Below are 18,831 nucleotides of genomic sequence, written 5' to 3' on the forward strand. Positions count from 1 at the left end.
ACTAATTTGTCATAAAATACCACACATTGTAATTGCATTGCCACAAATGAAAGCAAAGAGAAAGTAAAACATTTGAATCATTTTGAACAGGTAAAGCAGTGTTAAAAGAATCGCCTAGCTATCAGGCCAGCCAAGAGGTCACATGACCTATACTGATTGCTCCAAGTCTCCTGGAGTATATATAGCCATGTGTAGCTTTTTCCTCCTTAATGCACTTAATATTTCCAGATCTTACTATCTAATAGCTACAAGCTTAATTTCCTTCTCATGAAATAATGCCAATGCGTTTACTAAACAGTAATTTTATAGAATGCCCTACAACATACAATCTTGTTGCTGACATCATATATTATTCTCAAGTTAAAGTGATATTGCACTTAAGGGATGATTATTTCACCAATCAGCATGTTAGCTCAGGGGAAGAGCGCCGGGCTCATAACCCGGAGGTACGTTTCACCGCCACCAAATTTGATAAAAAATTCATCAAACTAACTCTCAATAGGACCCTGGATCGAAACCAGGACATGCTATGTCTATCTTTTTTTTTTTTTCAAATTTCTTTTTGTGCGGATTCCTCTGAGATTCAGGCGTTGGTAGATATGGCTATATGGATTGTTCCCTGCCTATGTACATAACTGTTCGTTCTTTTTTGTCTTTCATTCTATAGCAAGGCCTAGCTGAACAATTTGTTTTCAATATAGGGAATGTATGGATGTATTAGATATATATCACCTACTACTCCGTACCCAGGTGTAAAGATATATTTTTCATATTTGAAGGTAAATCGCATCTATGACCGAATGCCTAAGCCCCACACGACGAGAGACACCGTGCTATCCCGCTAAATTAATGAATCGAGAAGTTGAAGTTCCAATATTTCTGGTTGATACTAGCCCTACATCTCCGACCCCAATTCCACCATACTCTGTTCAACTGAGTATTCCCGTTTTGATTGAGGGCACATAGACATCACTCGATCACATCACTCGTAATAGTTACCAATGAGCTACTCGAATACAACTGACATCCTCTCACTTCCTATCTGCGGTGCAACTGTCTGCCTCAGGCCAACGACCATATAGCTCTACCAACACCCACACACCGTGGAATGACTTGACGTGCGGTCTGTAACCTGTTACCGCCAGTACTTATGGCATCATGCCCTAAGCTTCACACCCTTGTTTTGATTTCCGTCAAAAATCCACCAATGCACAAATCCGAAAATGCTAACTCATCGCTAACCCCCGATCATACCGGGGGCGAGGGGGGATAAAGTGGGGGCGGGAATCTCCAAACAGCCGGAGTCTCCTATCTGGCATTTATATCCATCAAAGAAACATAATGTCACTCAGAATCTGTTCATATGTCAAACATAAATACTAAAATCCTTAGCTCTATGAGCTCGAATATTTCTAAACAGCAAATATAGCCATCGTCGTGAAAAAAGAAAAAGAAAAAGAAAATAAGAAAAAAGAGGGTCAGCCAACCTGAAACGAACTTCAACCAACACCAACACAACCAAAAAAAAAATCACACTATACAGACAAAATGGGCCAGAAAGCCTCCGTTCCACAACCTGGAGCACAAATCCAAGTCATCGGCGCCGGACTACCACGAACAGGAACCACATCATTCAGCCAAGCGCTAGAAATCCTCCTGAACGGACCGGTGTACCACTGCGGCACACAAATATCGATAGGCCCACCAACGGAGATAAAAAGCTGGATGCCAATCCTGCAAAACTGGCTCAAACAAGATGACAGTACAAGTCGGGAAAAGATGCTCACCCTCCTGCGTCACCGATTGGCCGGCTATGTCGCAATAACCGATTCACCAGGCTCCGAGCTCGTCCCGGAACTCATGGAGCTGTTCCCGGATGCCAAGGTCGTCTGCACAACCCGTGATCCCATCTTATGGGAGAGGAGTATGCTTCACGTGCAGAGTTTGACTGGTGTTTGGTTTGCGCGTGTTGTTCTTCTCCCGCTGGACGGGTTGAGACATTTTATTCCGTATGGGTATTTGCTTGCCGCGCTTTGGGAGAGGCTTTATGGTGGTGTTATTGGTCAGCATGGGAGGGAGACTTATGCGAGTCATGTTGCTTGGTTGAAGGAGGTTGTGCCGGAGGATAGGTTGGTTTTTTTTGATGTCAAGGATGGGTGGGGACCGCTGTGTGAAGCCTTGAATTTAGAGGCACCGGTTGATGTGCCATTTCCCCGTATCAATGATTCGGAGGCGATTGAAAGGTCTGTGAATCGTCATTTCCGGAGGGGCCTTACGCGCTGGGCTTGCATTTTCGCTGTCTTTGGTGTTGGGGTGGCAGCTTTTCGCGCATGGAGGTGAGATGGGGCGAGACTGTATAGTGTGATTGAAGGGTGATAGGTGGCCAAGTGGTTTCTTCGTTGGTTGCGGAGATTTGTGTGGACTTGTTGGGCGATTTTTGGAAGCTGTTGGTGTTGTCGACCTTCAACATTTTAGCGACTCGTATGCCTTGGACGATGTTGGTTTGCTTCAGGGCCAGAGACTCATCGCGAACAATCCAGATAGATCGATCTATACTGTCACTTACATAACCATTTAGACAAGATTTATGAGATCCATGCCTTTGAATGTGTCATACAGGATAAGAAACCGAAATATATTGCCCCGAATATTATACACGAAATTTCATTTAAGCCGCCAATTCATAAGCATAAACCCGATATCACTGACGAGCCCGCTCGAGAGATGATGAACTTGCACGATCATTTCTTTCAAATGTAGTCTCGATCTCCGTGTGGGTGAAGATCTTGCCTTGGGGGATAATGCGTTCCTCGCTGGAGTTGCTGGTGGCGCCAATTTTGATACCCATGGTACCATCCTCCTTGCAGTGGATTGTGTCCATAGTGAGGCTGTTGGGATCCGTCACCTTGCCAAATCCTGATGGATACCGCGGGGAAGCGTTGTTGCTTGACCAGGCGCCGTATTTCTTCCCGCTGTTATATTCGCCAATGAAGCGGGGCACGAAGCGGGAGGCAATTGCTTTGAATGATGGGATCGAGGCAGCGAAGATACCGACGTTGGTTTCGATAACCGACCAGTACATGGCACCGCTGATGGCGTAGGTGGAGTCTTTTGAGGTAAGCATGGTAGGGATGTAGGTGATTCGGATGATCGAGGAGACACAAGCGCTGTAAAGGCAGTGCGTTAGTGATCGTCTCGGTGGAAATACTAGGATATACCCACAAAAGACCAAGACAGAGGATAAAGGCCAGAATAAGCTTCTGTTTCCGAGGCATCTGCAGACCGAAGATTACCTTGATGGGTAAGGTATAAGTCAATATATCGGTGACAATGTTCAAGGCAGCGTTGCACAGGTAGAACAGGTTGATGGTGACGCATTTCCCGGGTCCAGTGCCAGTCCAGGCCATGCTAATGGGTCGACACTGGAATGCAGCAACGAGAACAAATGAGGTTGCCTGTGCTACAATAACTCCCATCATAATCCAGGATAGACGAGTGAGATAGCGATCTCCGAGGCGAGTATAGAACCATAGGACGGAAGTTTTGATGAATCCAAGTGTTGCAAGATAGAACATCGAACTCAACCAGACGACCTAGGCAGGGGTTAGAAATGCAAAGCTGCATGGGATTCGCATTCTTACAAAAGCATAGTCGACGAGCTTAGTCGGGTCGACATCCACAATGTGTTTTCCAAGTCCATATTTGACCGCTAAATTATACTATTAGCAACAAAAAGTCGTAGGACGCAAAGCTAGAACATACCGACAATCGTGACCGCAATAAATGACCACGACAGTATCTATTTCCATTAGTTATAAGTCTCGCTGATGATAGAGTCGTTCTTTTCTTACGCAAGCGCCAATAATGAGATCTGGAAGATGTTAATATACTATTGAAATAGATCAAGCATAATCCACTTACAATCATCAAGACCCATTTGACCCAAGACACAAATACGTGAAAAGAGACGAAGAGCCAAAACAATAAAGGTCAAGATGGCAAATGCCACACAGACACCTTCGACTACCGGGCCTTGAGATCCATTGATATCGGCCATGATGGAGGGACGGCACAGAAATAAAAAAGAGAAAGACCGTTAATTGATGGGAAGGAATTCGTCTTAATGGCGTAGACAGTCGTTTCACATGCCCATCTCACGGAGAACGGATGATAAGAACATCAAGAAGAATAGCCAGCGGTGCCCTCTACAATTTATAACGAGATCTTTTCTAGACGCCCCTGGAACTAGTGGGAATAAAATGACTGTGCACATCAGAGATGCGCATTGTGCATGACTCTAGTAGTCTCCGAGATCCACTGTATACCGCTAAAGAGGCCGTTGACGAAAAAAAAAAGCAAACATGGCAATTCGCAAGAGCTGATTTTTTTTTACTGAGTACTCTGTAGACTAACACGAGACAGACGAGACAGTCATAACCGAGCATCTCCACCACCCGTGGACTCGGGATAATCGTTGATCTACGGAATACTCGTGCTAAAACACCCCGTTTATGGGTAGGGGCGTCAGTTTCACGTTCAAAAAATATATAGAAAAGAGACCTAGTGCGGGATTCTAGCGCATGACTTGCCACTCAAACACCGAAATACTGTCTCAATTCTCGAGCAAATGTTGGATATATCCAAAATCCCTGTTATACCAAATCCCAGTCCCAGTTCATTGGGTCCTGTGTTTTCGGGAACAAGAAAGCATTGTGTTTGAGCTCTCAAGATATCCACCCGAAGACTGGGATGGGATTGGCTCGAACAGGGATGGCTAGTGGTCATGACTCAACATATTTGATGTCTCGGAGACGATCATTGTGAGTTCCTGATTATTGGGAAGTAGTTCAATTCTAGAAGTTTGGACTAGTTGACCAATAGTCAAGATAAAAAGAATAACTTGATAGAACGAAAGCACATTCTCGGAAGATTCCCCCGGGAAGATGAGATCTGATTTATCTTTGCTTTTCATGAGATGTCCGATGGCGATCTTAATATATCTCAACTCCAACTTGATGAATCGTACATCGTAGACAATAACCCTAAATTTACTAAATTTACTAAATTTAACTGAAAGAATTAAGACAACCAGAAGATCCAAATGAATATTATATAGAGGATTCTATGGATGGCGAATCCAATAAAATAATGATCACGAAGAGGGCTAAACCAGTTTCCGATATCTGAGAAATAGTAACAAACTTGAAGCCATATGCAGCCTCTGATCTACACGACTCCATTTGCCTTCCGAGCCGTCCTCAGTGGGGATAATTGTTAAGCGAAAACGAAATTGGTTAGACTGTAAATGATTTGGAAATTTTCATATGTGATATGGATATTTAATGCACTTGGATGGAGTACAAAAAGTACAAGTACGGACATTCTTGTTAAGCTCCTTCCCATCAATTTATTATTAGCCATAATTAGAAGTTGACTATTGCTTCTAAACCAACAGATTATATTATATATATGTTGTAGTCAGATTTAGTAGTTCGTCTGTCTTGGAAAGTCCTTTGGATGCCTGAATTTTGAGATGTGCTGCCTTGACACCTGTTCTACTCACCGCCCATTTCCAAAGTCCTCACAAAAAAGATAGGTACTTCCACTTTATATGAAAACTGCTAACAAGAATAAGTCACTCCTGTCTGATATGGCAGAACTTCAAATCATACTAGATTTGGAAGGCGGTATATCAAAGGTAACCAAAAGGGCCTGTAACGACACACATGTGCATGTTCTGTACATATATGTACGGAGTACTCCATACCTACATACTTTTACCCGTTTTCTCTCTCTTTTTTTTTGACGGGGATTGCTGTTAAAGGTCAGGGTCTAACTTGTTGCAAGCATCGGAGTCCTAACGGCTTATATCCATAACTATTATTAGCCCTTATCTTCACTTTAATTTCAAAAGAATGTGCTCGGCATATGCATTCAGGTTACGGAGTACAAACTTGCACAACGGCCCGTCTACTTTAGTCTACAGAGTCCAGAACCACTGGCCATTCCGTAGTGGAGAATGCCACGACAGCAGCTCCACAGCCTCAGTGTGAGGTACTTTGTTATTCCATCGGTAGCCTGCAAATAACACCAAAAAACCTGGTCTCGTACTCCGTACAACAGGCGAGAAACCCCCGAGCATGTCGAGCATGTAATGTGCTATGCTGATCATTGTCTGAAATGTTGGGCAAACCGCACGGCCCCCTCTGACAGACAACGTCTTTCTCCATATCTAGAACATCTTTACCGCTTTAGGCACATATACCGGATCGATCTTTACCAGGAACGCAATGGACCACAAAGCCATCTAAATTAGCAGCTACTTCGTACAATCAAGTTCGATGCACGTATTACCAATGCTCTAGCGCAAGGAACACGAAGAGGGGTCGATGCACGAGCCGAGCATAGCTCTAACGGTTTAGACCTACTTCGGTTTAGACCTGCAGAATTCTCGTGGGGTCCTGTAAGCTCGAAGCCCTTTGGCCAATGCCCCTTTGGCCCCTTACTACAATGTGCTTTTTAATGCAAAAGGTTATTGGTGGTTTATTTCCGGGGCCATTTCTTTCCCTCGATCAGAAAGAGGGGTTTTCATCTTCTATGATTCTCTAACGCCATGGGTCTTGAAAATGTCCTGTCACTGGTGACAGTGACCAATGTCATCTTGGGACTTGTCGCTTATATCGTGCTTAACTTTACCTGGCAAGTTATTTACTATCGCTTCTTTAGTCCGCTCGCGAAGTTCCCTGGCCCTTTCTGGGGCTCTGTAACCCGTCTCTGGATCGCATGGCATAATCTGCTGGATACTGAAGTGCCGACTGTTTATGCGCTCACTAAGAAATATGGTTGGTCTTCATCCTATCTTCAAAAGGTGTGTATCTAACCCAATGCTCTCAGGCCCTGTTGTTCGCATCACCCCGACATTGTTGCTGGTCAACGATCACGAAAAGCTCCCGGAAATCTACCATCGCAATGCAGACAAGACTGGACATTATATCACTGGAAGTTTTGGCGAGAACGAGTCTCTGTTCAACATGAGATCTCACAAGACCCATGCCGTTTTTAGAAAGCACGTTGCTGGACCGGTATGACGATATAATTCAGTTGCAGACATCAAAAACTGACCCTCAACATAGTACAGTTTCAGCAATATTAAAAAGATGGAGCCATTGATTGATCTGCGCATCACCGCATGGTCCAGCAAGCTCACGGAAAAGTTCGTGAAGACCGGCGAAGCCTTCGACTTCTCCTGGTGGGCAGTGTAAGTACCACACGAGATAAATGACACAATCCTCCGACTAACCATACAACCAGCTACATGGCCTACGACATTATCAGTGAAATCGGCTTCGGCGAGCCCTTCGGTTTCGTCGAAAAAGGCGAAGACATCGGCGGTCTAATCCAAGGATTTCACGACGGTCTCCCAGCCTTCGGCCTCCTAGCCCGCCTCCACCCCTTCACCTCATGGGTAAAAACCACCGCCCTGAAAAAGTACCTCGTCGCCACACCAGCCGATGACTCCGGCATCGGTGTGTTAATGCGCTTCCGCGATCGACTCATCGACCAGCGCATCAAGGACATTCAAAGCGGCAAGAAAATAGACCGGACAGACCTGCTCCAGACTTTCCTCGAGGCTCGCACAGAAGAAGGCAAGCCCCTTGATCTGGAGTACATCCGTGCGGAGGTCCTGCTCGTTCTACTTGCGGGCGCAGACACAACTGGCACCGCCTTCCAGGCCATGGTGAACTTCCTCATGACGCATCCGGAGGCGTATGAGCGTATGATGGCGGAGATTGATACTGCAGCCCGTAAGGGTCTCATCTCCGATATGCCGCAGTACAATGAGGTCCTAGAGCACCTGCCTTTCTATGTTAGCTGTGTGAAGGAGACGATGCGTCTGTGTCCGTCTGCACCGAATATCTTCCCCCGTTATGTCTCTGAGCCTGGGATCGAGCTCTATGGTCGCTTCGCGCCGGCTGGTACTGAGGTTAGCTGTAACCCGTACCTTGTGCATCGGGATTCGAAGCTTTATGGGGATGACGCTGAGGAGTTTAAGCCTGAGAGGTGGTTGGATGCTGAGAAGGCGAAGTTGTATAATAAGTATAACTTTTCGTTTGGGTATGGAACGCGTGTTTGTCTGGGGAGGGATATCGCTATGATGGAGTTGTTCAAGGGTCCTTTGCAGGTGAGTTCTTAGTATGAGATGATTATTCTGGGGTACTAATGTGTTTAGTTCTTCCGTCAATACAAGCCGGAGACTGTGAAGGGTAAACCTGAGGCTAAATTCATGATCAAAGGTGGTATTGGGTACTGGAGAGACTTGTGGTTGACTATTTCTCCTCGGCCAGAGGTGAAGGCAGAATGAAGGCTGGAATATGGACATTACACAAGATAATTAAAACCAAAGGATTCAGCTTAAAAACCTCCAATTCCATGACCCCTGCTTCTATTCTTCTTGTCACGAGATCTAAGAGCCCCAAACTACACCGCCATAATGTACCTGGGCAATTCTTATAAAAGGCATTCTGGAAATATTAAGAAGTTCCACTGGTTGCTATATTCTTGGTAACGTCTGGAAGCCATTCGTTTATCGTTTTAGATGTTTTGGGTATTTTCTCCTGAGTTTTATGGAAAAAAAAAAAGGTTCAACTGTGCAGAGGGCTTTTTATGTATAGCCTTTTGATGTAGATAACTATCGTATAAACAAAGCCGAGATGTGAGCTAGGACACTATTTGTTGAATGCTTTTAGTAACTCAACCAACGCTAGAATGGCGTCAAATATGGGAAGATTGAGAAAAGAACCCGAGATATTCATGATAAATTGGTGATTATTCATTCAGCAGTACCCATGACGGCGTCCTGAACATAATTGTTAGTAATAGAAGGGAGAATATAACCAAAGTATGTGCTTACCCTTGCCTCATGGTACAAGGGAGTGATACCAGTCCAGTGAACGAACTGGTGCACACCCTGTCCAACAAGGACCTCCAGTCCAGGAATAGTGTTCCAACCCGCGTCAGATGCAAGCTGCATCAAGGCGGTGACGGTAGGCTTGTAGGCCATCTCAAGGAGAACACGGGGCTTGCTAGACTCGGAAGAGCCGTCGATCTCCTGAGCGCGCTTGAACACCTCGCAGAGGGTCTCGCGCATGGTAGGGTCAATAGGGCAGTCAGCGGGGATGGTGCCGATAGCGACCTGGGGAACGATGTCAAGTTGGGCCTGGTTGTCTACAACGCGAATGTTGTAGTTGGTTGGGAAAGTGGAGGCCATGCCCTCGAGCTTGCTGGCGCTACGGCCAACAACGTAGATCGGAGAGAAGCCCATGTCGTGGAGGGCGAAGATGGCAGCACGGGCAGTACCACCACCGCCGATGACCATGGCACTTTCGTTGCCGGTAGAACCGTAGACGCCTCCATTGCGCATGCATTGGACCATGCCTTGCCAGTCGGTGTTGTAGCCAACCAGACGAGGGGATTTGTCGCCGTTGGATACCGGAACGACGGTGTTGACGGCGCCGATAATTTCAGCTTCCTGGGCGACTTCGTCGAGTAGGGGCATAATGTCTAGCTTGAGGGGGATTGTCACCGAGGCGCCACCAAAGTCGGGGGCGCGGATGAAGTCCTTGACGTCTTCGACGTTGGTAGTCTCCAGGCGAGAGTACTCGTGAGGAAGACCCATTGCACTGAAAAGGGCGTTGTGAAGAGCGGGAGAGCGCGAGCTGGAGACAGGGGAACCGAAGATAGCGAACTTCTTGGCCTTGATTTCACCCATCAGAGAGAGACCGCGGCGAATCTCTGCAGCGGACAGCTGACCAGGCGCCGCCTTGAAAGGAAGGCTGGGGTGAGACACCGGGGTCATGAAGCCGTTCAGGATACGGCTGAGCTGACCACTGTCGCCCATGTTGATCGCAATCAACGGCACATCGTGGGCTTCTTCAGCCCGTGTCTTGAATTCCCGGAGGGCAGTGTTATCATCAAGGGTATTGGCAACACCGACGAGCTTGATAACATCGCCGTACTCCAAAGCACGGTTGTAGAATTGCATCCAGGACATGTTGGCCCACGACAGAGTGCCCTTAGGATCATGGTGCGAGGCGATGATCTTAGAGTAGCCCTTCATCTCAGTAACAGCACGGAGCATTGCATCGGGGAATGTGATCTCAAGATCCACAAACTCGCAGCCAGAACGGAACGCTAGTCGGTACAGCTGCATTGCCTCATCATGAGCATCATCGGGGAAGCGGCCACCTTGGCTCTTGGTGCGGATGGTGAAGATGAGCGGCAGGGCGGTACGACGCCGAAGGAAAGACATTTGCTCGTTGACGTAGTCAACTGAAGGAATGTCACCGTCAACAGAAGGGTCCTTCAGCAGATCCACCCGCAGTTCAACAGCATCAGACCCGACACAAGCCTCAGTGATAATATCGCCCGATGGTTGGAGATCAGGTAGAGTCAATGAGACGAAGAAGCTGTGCTTCTTCTTCTTAATGATACTAAGGCTGTCTATTTGGCCAGTGACCACCCGCATGAAGCGGGTAAAGTCCTCTGAGGCAAGGGCTAGATCTGTCGAGGTGGCGTGCTGGCTATAGTACTGGATGTTACTGCACTCTTGGAACCAAGGCTTACGTCGTAGCCACACCCCCATCATGTCCTCCACATAGGCAGGGCGGGTTTTGTCAATCTGAAGGAAGTCCATCACGAGCTTGATGTCGCGCATGATGAGGAGTACGTTGCCCTTGCTCTTGTGATAGTCGGTAAGCAGCTTCCGTGCCTCTGGCATTTCCACAACACCTCCCCCGCAGGCGAAGACATAGCCAGTGGGATGGTCCTTAATGACGCGTCGAAGGACAGCGAGTTCTGCGTCTCTGAATCCCTCCCAGCCGCGTGTCTTGATAATATCGGGGATAGTGGCACCCTCGGAAGTTTCAAGTTCTGTGTCAAGATCAATGAACCGACGATTAAGGGCTTTAGCAACCCAGTTGCCAGCAGTGGTCTTCCCAGCGCCGCGCATACCGATGATGAAGACAGAGGCACTGCCCCGCTTCTCATCGCTTGAGGCGGCATGTTCAGCCTCTTTCAGTTCTTTGCCATTAAGGTTCACGCTGAACATTTGCTTCAAGGCGTCCCACCAGCCAGGCCAGGTCTTGCCAACGCATTCTTTCTCCAGAATAAGGGTAGACTGGGGAGCGATAAGAGAAAGGACACTGAAACTGAACGCGACCCGGTGGTCATCGTAACAGTAAACACCACCAGAGGGCTGACGAAGGGTAGAACGCTCGATGCCGTCGATCTCAAGACCATCATCATGCTCACGGCACACCACCCCGAATTTGGCTAATTCGTCTTTCATAGCCTTGATACGATTGCATTCCTTGACACGCTGGTTTGCGATACCGTAAATACGAGTTGTGTGGTTTGAGTCCTTGCCCCGGGCAACGGCCGCGAGAACGGAGGCAGTAAGGAAGGCATCTGTCATGGGCTCCATGTCCACATTAGGCAGCGGCTGCAAAACGCCATCAGTAGGTCCGGTAACCGTGGTAGAAGTATCAGTCTGCACAACAGAGCAGCCCATGGGTCTTAGGACATCCACTGCGAAGCGAGCATCGCCCTGAAGGGACTTGGAGCCAATGTTAGGGACGGTGCAGGTGGTGCCAGTGACAGCAGCGATCGCCAAAGGATAGGTAGCAGAGCTTGCATCGCTCTCTACAACATATTCGGCAGGGTTTACGTAGTGAGCCTGAGGAATGTGGTAGGTGTGCTCCTCGGTGGTAGACTTCTTCACATCGACGCCGAAAGATCTCATCATCGCGGTGGTCATGTCGATATAGGGCTGTGAAATAGGCTTACCACCAACCAGCTTCAACGTCACTGGCTCCTTGGCGTAAGGTGCGCACATGAGCAGCGAAGAGACGTACTGAGAGGAAACTTTAGCGGCGAGGTTGATCTTTCCTCCCGCAAAGCCACCAGAAGCAGCGATCTTGAGAGGAAGACACCCCTTGCTTTCCATGTACTCGACACCAGCACCATTAACGGTAAGAGCGTCAACAAGATCGCCAATGGGCCTTTGCTTCATGCGGTTGTTGCCGGTCAAGACACTCGAGTCAACACTACTGGGAGTAGCCAGTGTAGCCACGGTGGTGAGGAATCGAGAGGCCGTACCGGCATTACCCAAGTACAGAGGAGAAGGACTTGCGATAATCTTTCCACCTTTGCCGTTCACAACAAGGACCTCACCTTCCTCCTCCCAAGAGAAAGTCGCCGCACCGAGTCGCTCTAGGGCATTCAGCATGACCTCAGTGTCGTCGGAGTGCAGAAGATTCTTGATGCGGCAGGTCCCAGAACCAAGCGCAGCAAGCACAAGGGCACGGTTGGAGATACTCTTAGATCCGGGTGGTGCACAAGTGACATTGAGCGACTTGGGCACTCCTGGGTGAACCTCAACGCTGGGCGCAAGGACGACACCAATATCTTCATTAGAGACGACACTGGCCTTTGGCTCGTGAGTGCGGCCAATCGCAGACAAGAGAACAACCTTCTTTTTCGGACCATCATTTTTCTTGTCCAAAGCCATGTTGAACAGCAATTGGTCTACAGAGCAGTGCTTACCAGCAGTCAACTTACGAACTCGAGGATCTTTCATGGAAGTGGGCAAGCCGTAGGCTGAGATGCACTTCACCACACGAGCGACAGCAACACCCTTCAGGATGCCCAAATGTCTCGCAAGTTCTGCTTCCTTCACCATGCCGATTGCGACACATTCACCGTGAAGGATCTGAGGGGTAAGGATCGCCTCAATGGCATGTCCAATAGAGTGACCCCAGTTGAGCAGGTTTCGAAGGCCGCCCTCACGCTCATCTGCGGAGACAACAAAGGCCTTGTGACGTGCCGATGCCAAGATTCTAGCCTTCAGGATATCCCGGATGTCGTCGAAGCGACCTTTGCCAGCCTTCGGCTCGCTGCGCACAGCAGCCAAAATTAAATCTGCATTGTCTTCCAAGGCAGTGAACTCCTCTTCACTTGAGATGGCCGCAGTCTTAATAACCTCAGCCATGCCATTGATGAACTCTCGGACGGGGAGAGTCTCGAGGAACTCGAGATCAATGTAAATTCTCGATGGCTGCCAGATAGAACCAATGAGGTTCTTACCAAGTGGAGTGTCAATAGCTGTCTTTCCTCCGATTGAGGAGTCCACCATGGCAAGGAGCGTGGTTGGGACCTGCACGAAGCGCACACCTCGCATGTAGGTAGCTGCAACAAATCCAGTCAAATCACCAATTACACCGCCACCCAATGCAATTATCACCGTGTCTCTACCACATGGTGGATTCTGGCTCAACATCCAATCTTCGATGTCGGCTTTTGTCTGCCGTGACTTGGAGCTTTCTCCGGGTGCCGCATTGTGGATGAGGAGCCGCGGGGCTGGGCTGATGGAAGCGGCAGCAGCCTCAAAGGACTTTTGGAAAGTAGGGGTATAGATAGATCCGAGGTTGGTATCGGTGATGAGGACGTAGGTTGTCGAGGACAAGCCACTGATCAGGTCCTTTGCGACAAAATTGCGCCAAAGGCCAAAATCAGCGACAATGCTCTCCTGACCCAAGATACTGATCTTGGTAGGTTCGGACATTATGGAGGAGGATGGAGACGGGGACTCGGTAATGACAAAGTTCAATGACTGCTCATTTCATTCTGTGACTTGTTAGTACCTTGACTAAAGGTCCTGTACTTTATCTATTTCCACCCCACAATGAATCTAGGGATGGTGCACAATCATTGGGGAAGGCAAGGATTAGAGGAGATTGACCAACCTGGACAGAGCTGATCCTAGAGCCAATAGTGTATCAAGAGAATATAATCTCCAAGTCAAGAGCCGACAAGACAAAGGAAAAAGAGTATTGTTTCCCCTCCGGTGTCGCGGGCAGTTTCTTGACCGCCCGGTGACTCAATCTGTCGATCTCTATGTTGTAGACCCTTGAACGTCTACAACTATAACAGATCATCGTACGATTTATATCATAATATGTACTCATATCTGCAAATTTGCTAGTTTAGATGAGTTTCAATATGAAATCAACATGTTCTCCAAACATTTGCCAAATCTCACAGCTCAACTGCAATTTGCAACTTGCCCGACATCGCTTTGTTCTGAACGCGAATCCCTACAAATAGCCGAATCTGCCCCGGGGATTCTTCTGTCAAATCAATTTAGCCGAGTGCAACTCGATTACAGTGCTCTAGCAGACTTCATTTAACTGATCTGGCGAGTTCAATGTACCTCTCAATTCCGAATTGAATGCCGTCTGGATACGTTCATTCGAACCTGTGTTGTGAACTTTCGATAGTCGAGTCCTTTTGAAAACACCGTTCTGCTGGCTGATCTGCGTCTTTGGAGCGACCTGGGAACGTTACCCGGAGTGCTTTACTCCGGGACCAGTGTCTCCGCCAGGGCCAATCTCTTCTCCACGGTCTCCCCAGCGCGCTGGTTTCCTATTTGAGCACAGTGGCTGGCAATTTGACCCAAAGCCCAATTATCGGCAGCGATGTCCCTGATGCAACTACCTTCAATTCTCTGGGTATGTTGCTAGACCATACCAGTTCACTGGTTATTGCCATTTTCATCTCTCTCAGCTTCGTCCGATTCGACGGAGCGTCGGAAACAGGGACTTAGGGAACCCTGGAGGCACCATGACTTGCTTACTTCAGGAAAACGAGCTTAATGATTGGACGTTGGACGCTCTTCTGATATGTTCTGCTCATATGACGTCCATGAGTAAGGAATGGAAGATGTTAAAATAAAGTCAAATGATCTTTTATTAGACGCCACTTGAAACCCCTACTTACTCCCTAGGTAGGTAAAAAGCCACGGGGAACAACCATATGGAGAGAACAAGGAGAAATAAATCAGCCCTGGAACGATACACAGTAGCTACCCACTAAAGCCGGGCATTTCGTGGCATCATACCGTGAACACCGAAGAACTGGAACCTTGGTTTGCCTGGCTATTTACACATAAACACATGTCCATCATTCATCTTCCTCATCCTCATCATCTTCGTCCTCAGCCTCTGATACTTCCTCTCCGAGCTCCTTGAGCCGTTTCTAATAGTTGTTAGTTAGATTCTCAAAATGTAAGAGCAGCCTGGGAATGTATCGAGTCACTAAACGTACCTTATCTTCTGTTCGCTTAGCCTCAAGGTCTGCAAAGACAATCAATAGGTCTTCCAGTTCAGACTGGGCCGACTGGCGAGCCTCCTCCTTATCTTTGGCTTCGGTTTTAGCCTTGTCGAGCTGGGCCTGGATGCTTTTGAGGGCTTCGGCCGCACTGCGAGCGTGGATCTCGGCCTCCCTGGCCTTGTCCTCAGCCTCTTTAGCTCGTGCTTCGAGCGCAGAGGTCTGTGATGCAGTGCCTTCTTGGGCTGTTTCAAGATCATTGCTAGACTTCTGGGCCTTGGCAAGGTCCGATTCCCGAGCTGCGACATATTGTTTTAGAGTTGCGATCTCAGCCTCATACTCTTTTTTGGCTGCGGTAAGGCTCGACTCCAGAGTCTCGACTGTATTATTGTGGCCAGTGGATTCGGTCTCATATTTTTGCTTGGCTGTAGACAAATCAGACTGCAAGGTTTCAATCTTGCTCTTGTAGTCACCGACTTCCGCTTCGTGCTTTTGGTTGGTTGCGGCCAACGTAGATTCTAGGCTCTGCAACTTTTTGGTTAGATCGGCGACTTCGCCATCATGGGTTCCCTTGATGCCTTCGTAGATCTTGATTCTCTTGTTGAGGTCGGCCACCTGTTCATCATTGGCTTTCTTAGTGTTTTCTAGCTCCTGAATCTTTTTTTCAAGACCGGCGACCTGTTTACCGTGGGTCTCTTTAGACTGGCTGATCGTGTTCTGCAACTCCTGGATCTTCTTGTTGAATTCATCCACTTGACCATTGTGGGATTTTTTGCTGCTTTCCAAATCCTGAATCTTCTTTTGAAGATCGGTGACCTGTACACCATGAGACTCATTGGACTGGCTGATGATAATTTCCAACTCCTGGAGTTTCTTATTGAGATTGACAACTTCTCCTGTATGTTGTTCCCGGATGCGAGAAAGCTCTGATTCTAAGCCACGAATGGTATGCTGTAGACCAGAAACCTCTCGCTCATGGTGTTCTCTCATTTCCTTTGCTTTGCTACTCTTGCTTTCAGATTCCGCCAAAGTCTGCTTGAGCTGATGGTCGATGGCGCGGAGCTGATCATTATGCTGCTTGAGCAACTCGTTCTTGGAATGCTTATGTTCGTTTTCGAGCTTTGATAGCTGTTTTGATAGCTCCTGCGAATGGTGTTGATGTAGAGATTGGTTGTTTTGTTGAAGCTTTGACAACTCGATTGCGCTAGATTCCTTCGTCTTTCGGTGGTCCAACTGTTCTTGATCAAGCCTTCGTTGGATGCTAACAAGATCAGACTCCAATGTTTGAAGGGTCTGGGTGCGGTCTTCAATTTCTGCACGCAATGAATCAACAAGCTCACGCGAAATTCCCTTTTCGACGCCATTGGCAAGAACAGAGATCTCAAACCCGGGTTCACGGTCAATGGCACGAAGCAGTCGGCTAAAGTTATCTTTGAGGAATTCAACGAATGAACGATCAAAGAACACCTCCGGCAGTCCACCCTCGAGCTGAGGACCAGCGGTTTGGGGAAGGACCTCGAAATCACGAACCAATGGACATTCTCGAAGTCTTGTGATCTTGTCAATATACTGTTCCCTGCCAAGCTGCTCGATGAGTAGCTTGTAGAGCGTGACGCGAGGGATTGGGGAGTCTTTGGTGGAGAACTCATATATGATACCCAACAGCACGGTGCAAAGGCCGGGCACCAATTTACTAGGGGCGCGCTGATGCTTGATTTCTTGCAACAAGGTTTGAATGCAGCTACCCTCTCCAAGAAGATCATTCACCACGTCTGGGTCTTCAAAAAGCCAACCACAGAGCAACATCAGATAACCGACTGTGATTCTTTCATCATCACCGCGCTGTAGACCAGTAATCAGGTTTCCAACGACAGATTGGACACTGGTGACCACTTCTTCGCCGCTCTCAGCATCGCCTTCGGTGACACCCATAGCTGTTGCCTTAGCCTCTGCATCATCAAAGAGCAAATGAAACATGAGAACGCAGGCCATCCAGACTTGATACGGATCGGCATTTCCTCGAGCTTCAGGTGCAGTGAGCAGTACAGATAGGATATTGGGAATCCGATCCTGCCCGCTGGTATGCCCTTCAATCGCTCGCCTGAGCACATGCATGCGAATTCCAGGATGATGGGCAAAAAAAGCTTTCATGCATTCGCAGGCAGCAAGTCGTGCGTCCAAAAGGTTGTTGGGAGCAGGTTCGAGGCTGAGCTTTAAAAATGCCTCAATGACATTGATGCGTAAAGGTTCATTCGCATCACCATTGACAGTCTTGTCGCCGCGGGGGTAGGAGCCCCACAGGACTTCGATATCACCGAATCTTTCCTGTAACGGTGAGTTCCCGCGAATCAGATCGGCGCATGTTGACAAGGCCTGGACTTGTTAGCCAAAAATACGGACAAAGAAGGACAATAGTAACATCTCACCTTTGAGGTCACGCTAACACTGAATCTTTGACCGAATGCAATGCTAAGGACTTGTTCCGTTACACCATTCTGCCAGAATGCAGTCTGGTTAATGGGTGTGCTCATGCCACCGCGGATCAAGAACAACTGAATGATGGCCAACAGGCCCCAGACATTCTTATCTCGATGGGCTAGAGTCCACTGTGGCGCTGGCTCGTTATCTTCTGGCTCCTGCTGACATTCATGAAGCAGCTGTGTTACTCTCTTCACACAACCAGTCTCGCGGAAAAACGATTGGTTGGAAACATTGAACCTCAACAATTGAGCCAACAAGGAAAGGCAATCTTCCACTACCTCGGTCCCATGAGTCAATGCTCCCTCGGCCTCGATAAGAGAGAAAATTATTTCGAAAGCATTCTCGAATGCTACAAGCTTTTGAAGCTCTTCTGAGGCGGGGGTCAGGGCAATCAACAATACGAGAGCCTCTAGTGAGTGAGAAAACAGTTTGTCAGCTCCAACCTTCATGTTCCACATGGACACAAAGTGTTCAACAAGACGTACCATTCCTTACTGGTTCCCTCGCATCTGTGAGTACACTGACTAGTTTGGAAATACCCAGCGGCGCTGTGAAAATGCATTCTTGTGTTCGTTCCGGTCGTGCGCTGCAAATGTGGGAAATCAATTGGAGCGAATAAAGGCGGGAGTAAAATTCGCGGGCTTCCAAAAGGTTGAGTAGAGTAGTTATATTATCTTGTCGCTTTAGAAATGTTAGTCTACAATCTTGGGACCGAGGTCACGATGCGTACCTGAGTGAATTCATCTGCCAGCCACAGAGCTATTTCGTCCGACGCTTCAGGCTAAGCATATATATATAAGTAACTCGAGTGCAGTTATTCAGAGTACGATAAACCCACACTAGATTCATCAGGCGTGAAGAGCATCAAAAGGGTCTCTAGGACCACTTTGATGGTGTCCACATCCTCACTGTCATTCCGTAGACTGCTGATCAATGACCGCAGACCGCCAGAAGCGACTGATGCAGGGTAGACTTTTGCAAAACTTCTTAATCCTTGGATTGCTGCGCGACGATCTTCCAACAATGTAGCACTCTGAAGTCTACTGCTTAATACGTCGATTGTGTCCGTAGCCGTTTGTTTGGCCGGAGCTTGCGACTCGAGGATTCGGAACATCGTAGTTGATTCGCAATATCATGGTCATTGCCGGCCGAGGGCGTAGGAATTGATAGTCATCTATGGGAGAG

At 47.9% G+C, this 18,831-nt stretch overlaps 5 protein-coding genes across 5 annotated transcripts; 2 read left to right on the plus strand and 3 right to left on the minus strand.

Moving 5' to 3' along the window:
* Nucleotides 1-1,548: 1,548 nt before the first annotated feature.
* Nucleotides 1,549-2,340, plus strand: PGRI_044800 (sulfotransferase family protein; the record flags this gene model as incomplete). Its single annotated transcript, XM_040792193.1, has 1 exon — nt 1,549-2,340. One exon carries the CDS (start codon nt 1,549-1,551, stop codon nt 2,338-2,340), a length of 792 nt encoding a protein of 263 aa, XP_040649249.1.
* A 361-nt stretch (nt 2,341-2,701) lies between these two features.
* PGRI_044810 (putative integral membrane protein Pth11-like) lies at nt 2,702-4,057 on the minus strand (the record flags this gene model as incomplete). Its single annotated transcript, XM_040792194.1, has 6 exons — nt 2,702-3,167; nt 3,223-3,593; nt 3,642-3,709; nt 3,763-3,799; nt 3,852-3,871; nt 3,922-4,057. The coding sequence occupies 6 exons, from the start codon at nt 4,055-4,057 to the stop codon at nt 2,702-2,704; spliced, it is 1,098 nt and encodes a 365-aa protein (XP_040649250.1).
* A 2,556-nt stretch (nt 4,058-6,613) lies between these two features.
* PGRI_044820 (cytochrome P450) lies at nt 6,614-8,362 on the plus strand (the record flags this gene model as incomplete). The annotated part of the gene is made up of 5 exons (XM_040792195.1): nt 6,614-6,842; nt 6,895-7,082; nt 7,134-7,258; nt 7,312-8,182; nt 8,231-8,362. 5 exons carry the CDS (start codon nt 6,614-6,616, stop codon nt 8,360-8,362), a joined length of 1,545 nt encoding a protein of 514 aa, XP_040649251.1.
* Nucleotides 8,363-8,830: 468 nt separating this feature from the next.
* On the minus strand, nt 8,831-13,621 carry PGRI_044830 (pentafunctional protein ARO1; the record flags this gene model as incomplete). The annotated part of the gene is made up of 2 exons (XM_040792196.1): nt 8,831-8,857; nt 8,912-13,621. 2 exons carry the CDS (start codon nt 13,619-13,621, stop codon nt 8,831-8,833), a joined length of 4,737 nt encoding a protein of 1,578 aa, XP_040649252.1.
* Nucleotides 13,622-15,018: 1,397 nt separating this feature from the next.
* PGRI_044840 (uncharacterized protein) lies at nt 15,019-18,760 on the minus strand (the record flags this gene model as incomplete). The annotated part of the gene is made up of 6 exons (XM_040792197.1): nt 15,019-15,093; nt 15,163-17,538; nt 17,592-18,055; nt 18,132-18,327; nt 18,377-18,427; nt 18,485-18,760. 6 exons carry the CDS (start codon nt 18,758-18,760, stop codon nt 15,019-15,021), a joined length of 3,438 nt encoding a protein of 1,145 aa, XP_040649253.1.
* Between the last annotated feature and the right edge of the window lie 71 nt (nt 18,761-18,831).

The sequence above is a fragment of the Penicillium griseofulvum genome, assembly GCF_001561935.1.
Source record: "Penicillium griseofulvum strain PG3 chromosome Unknown contig_90, whole genome shotgun sequence".
Lineage (NCBI taxonomy): Eukaryota > Fungi > Ascomycota > Eurotiomycetes > Eurotiales > Aspergillaceae > Penicillium > Penicillium griseofulvum.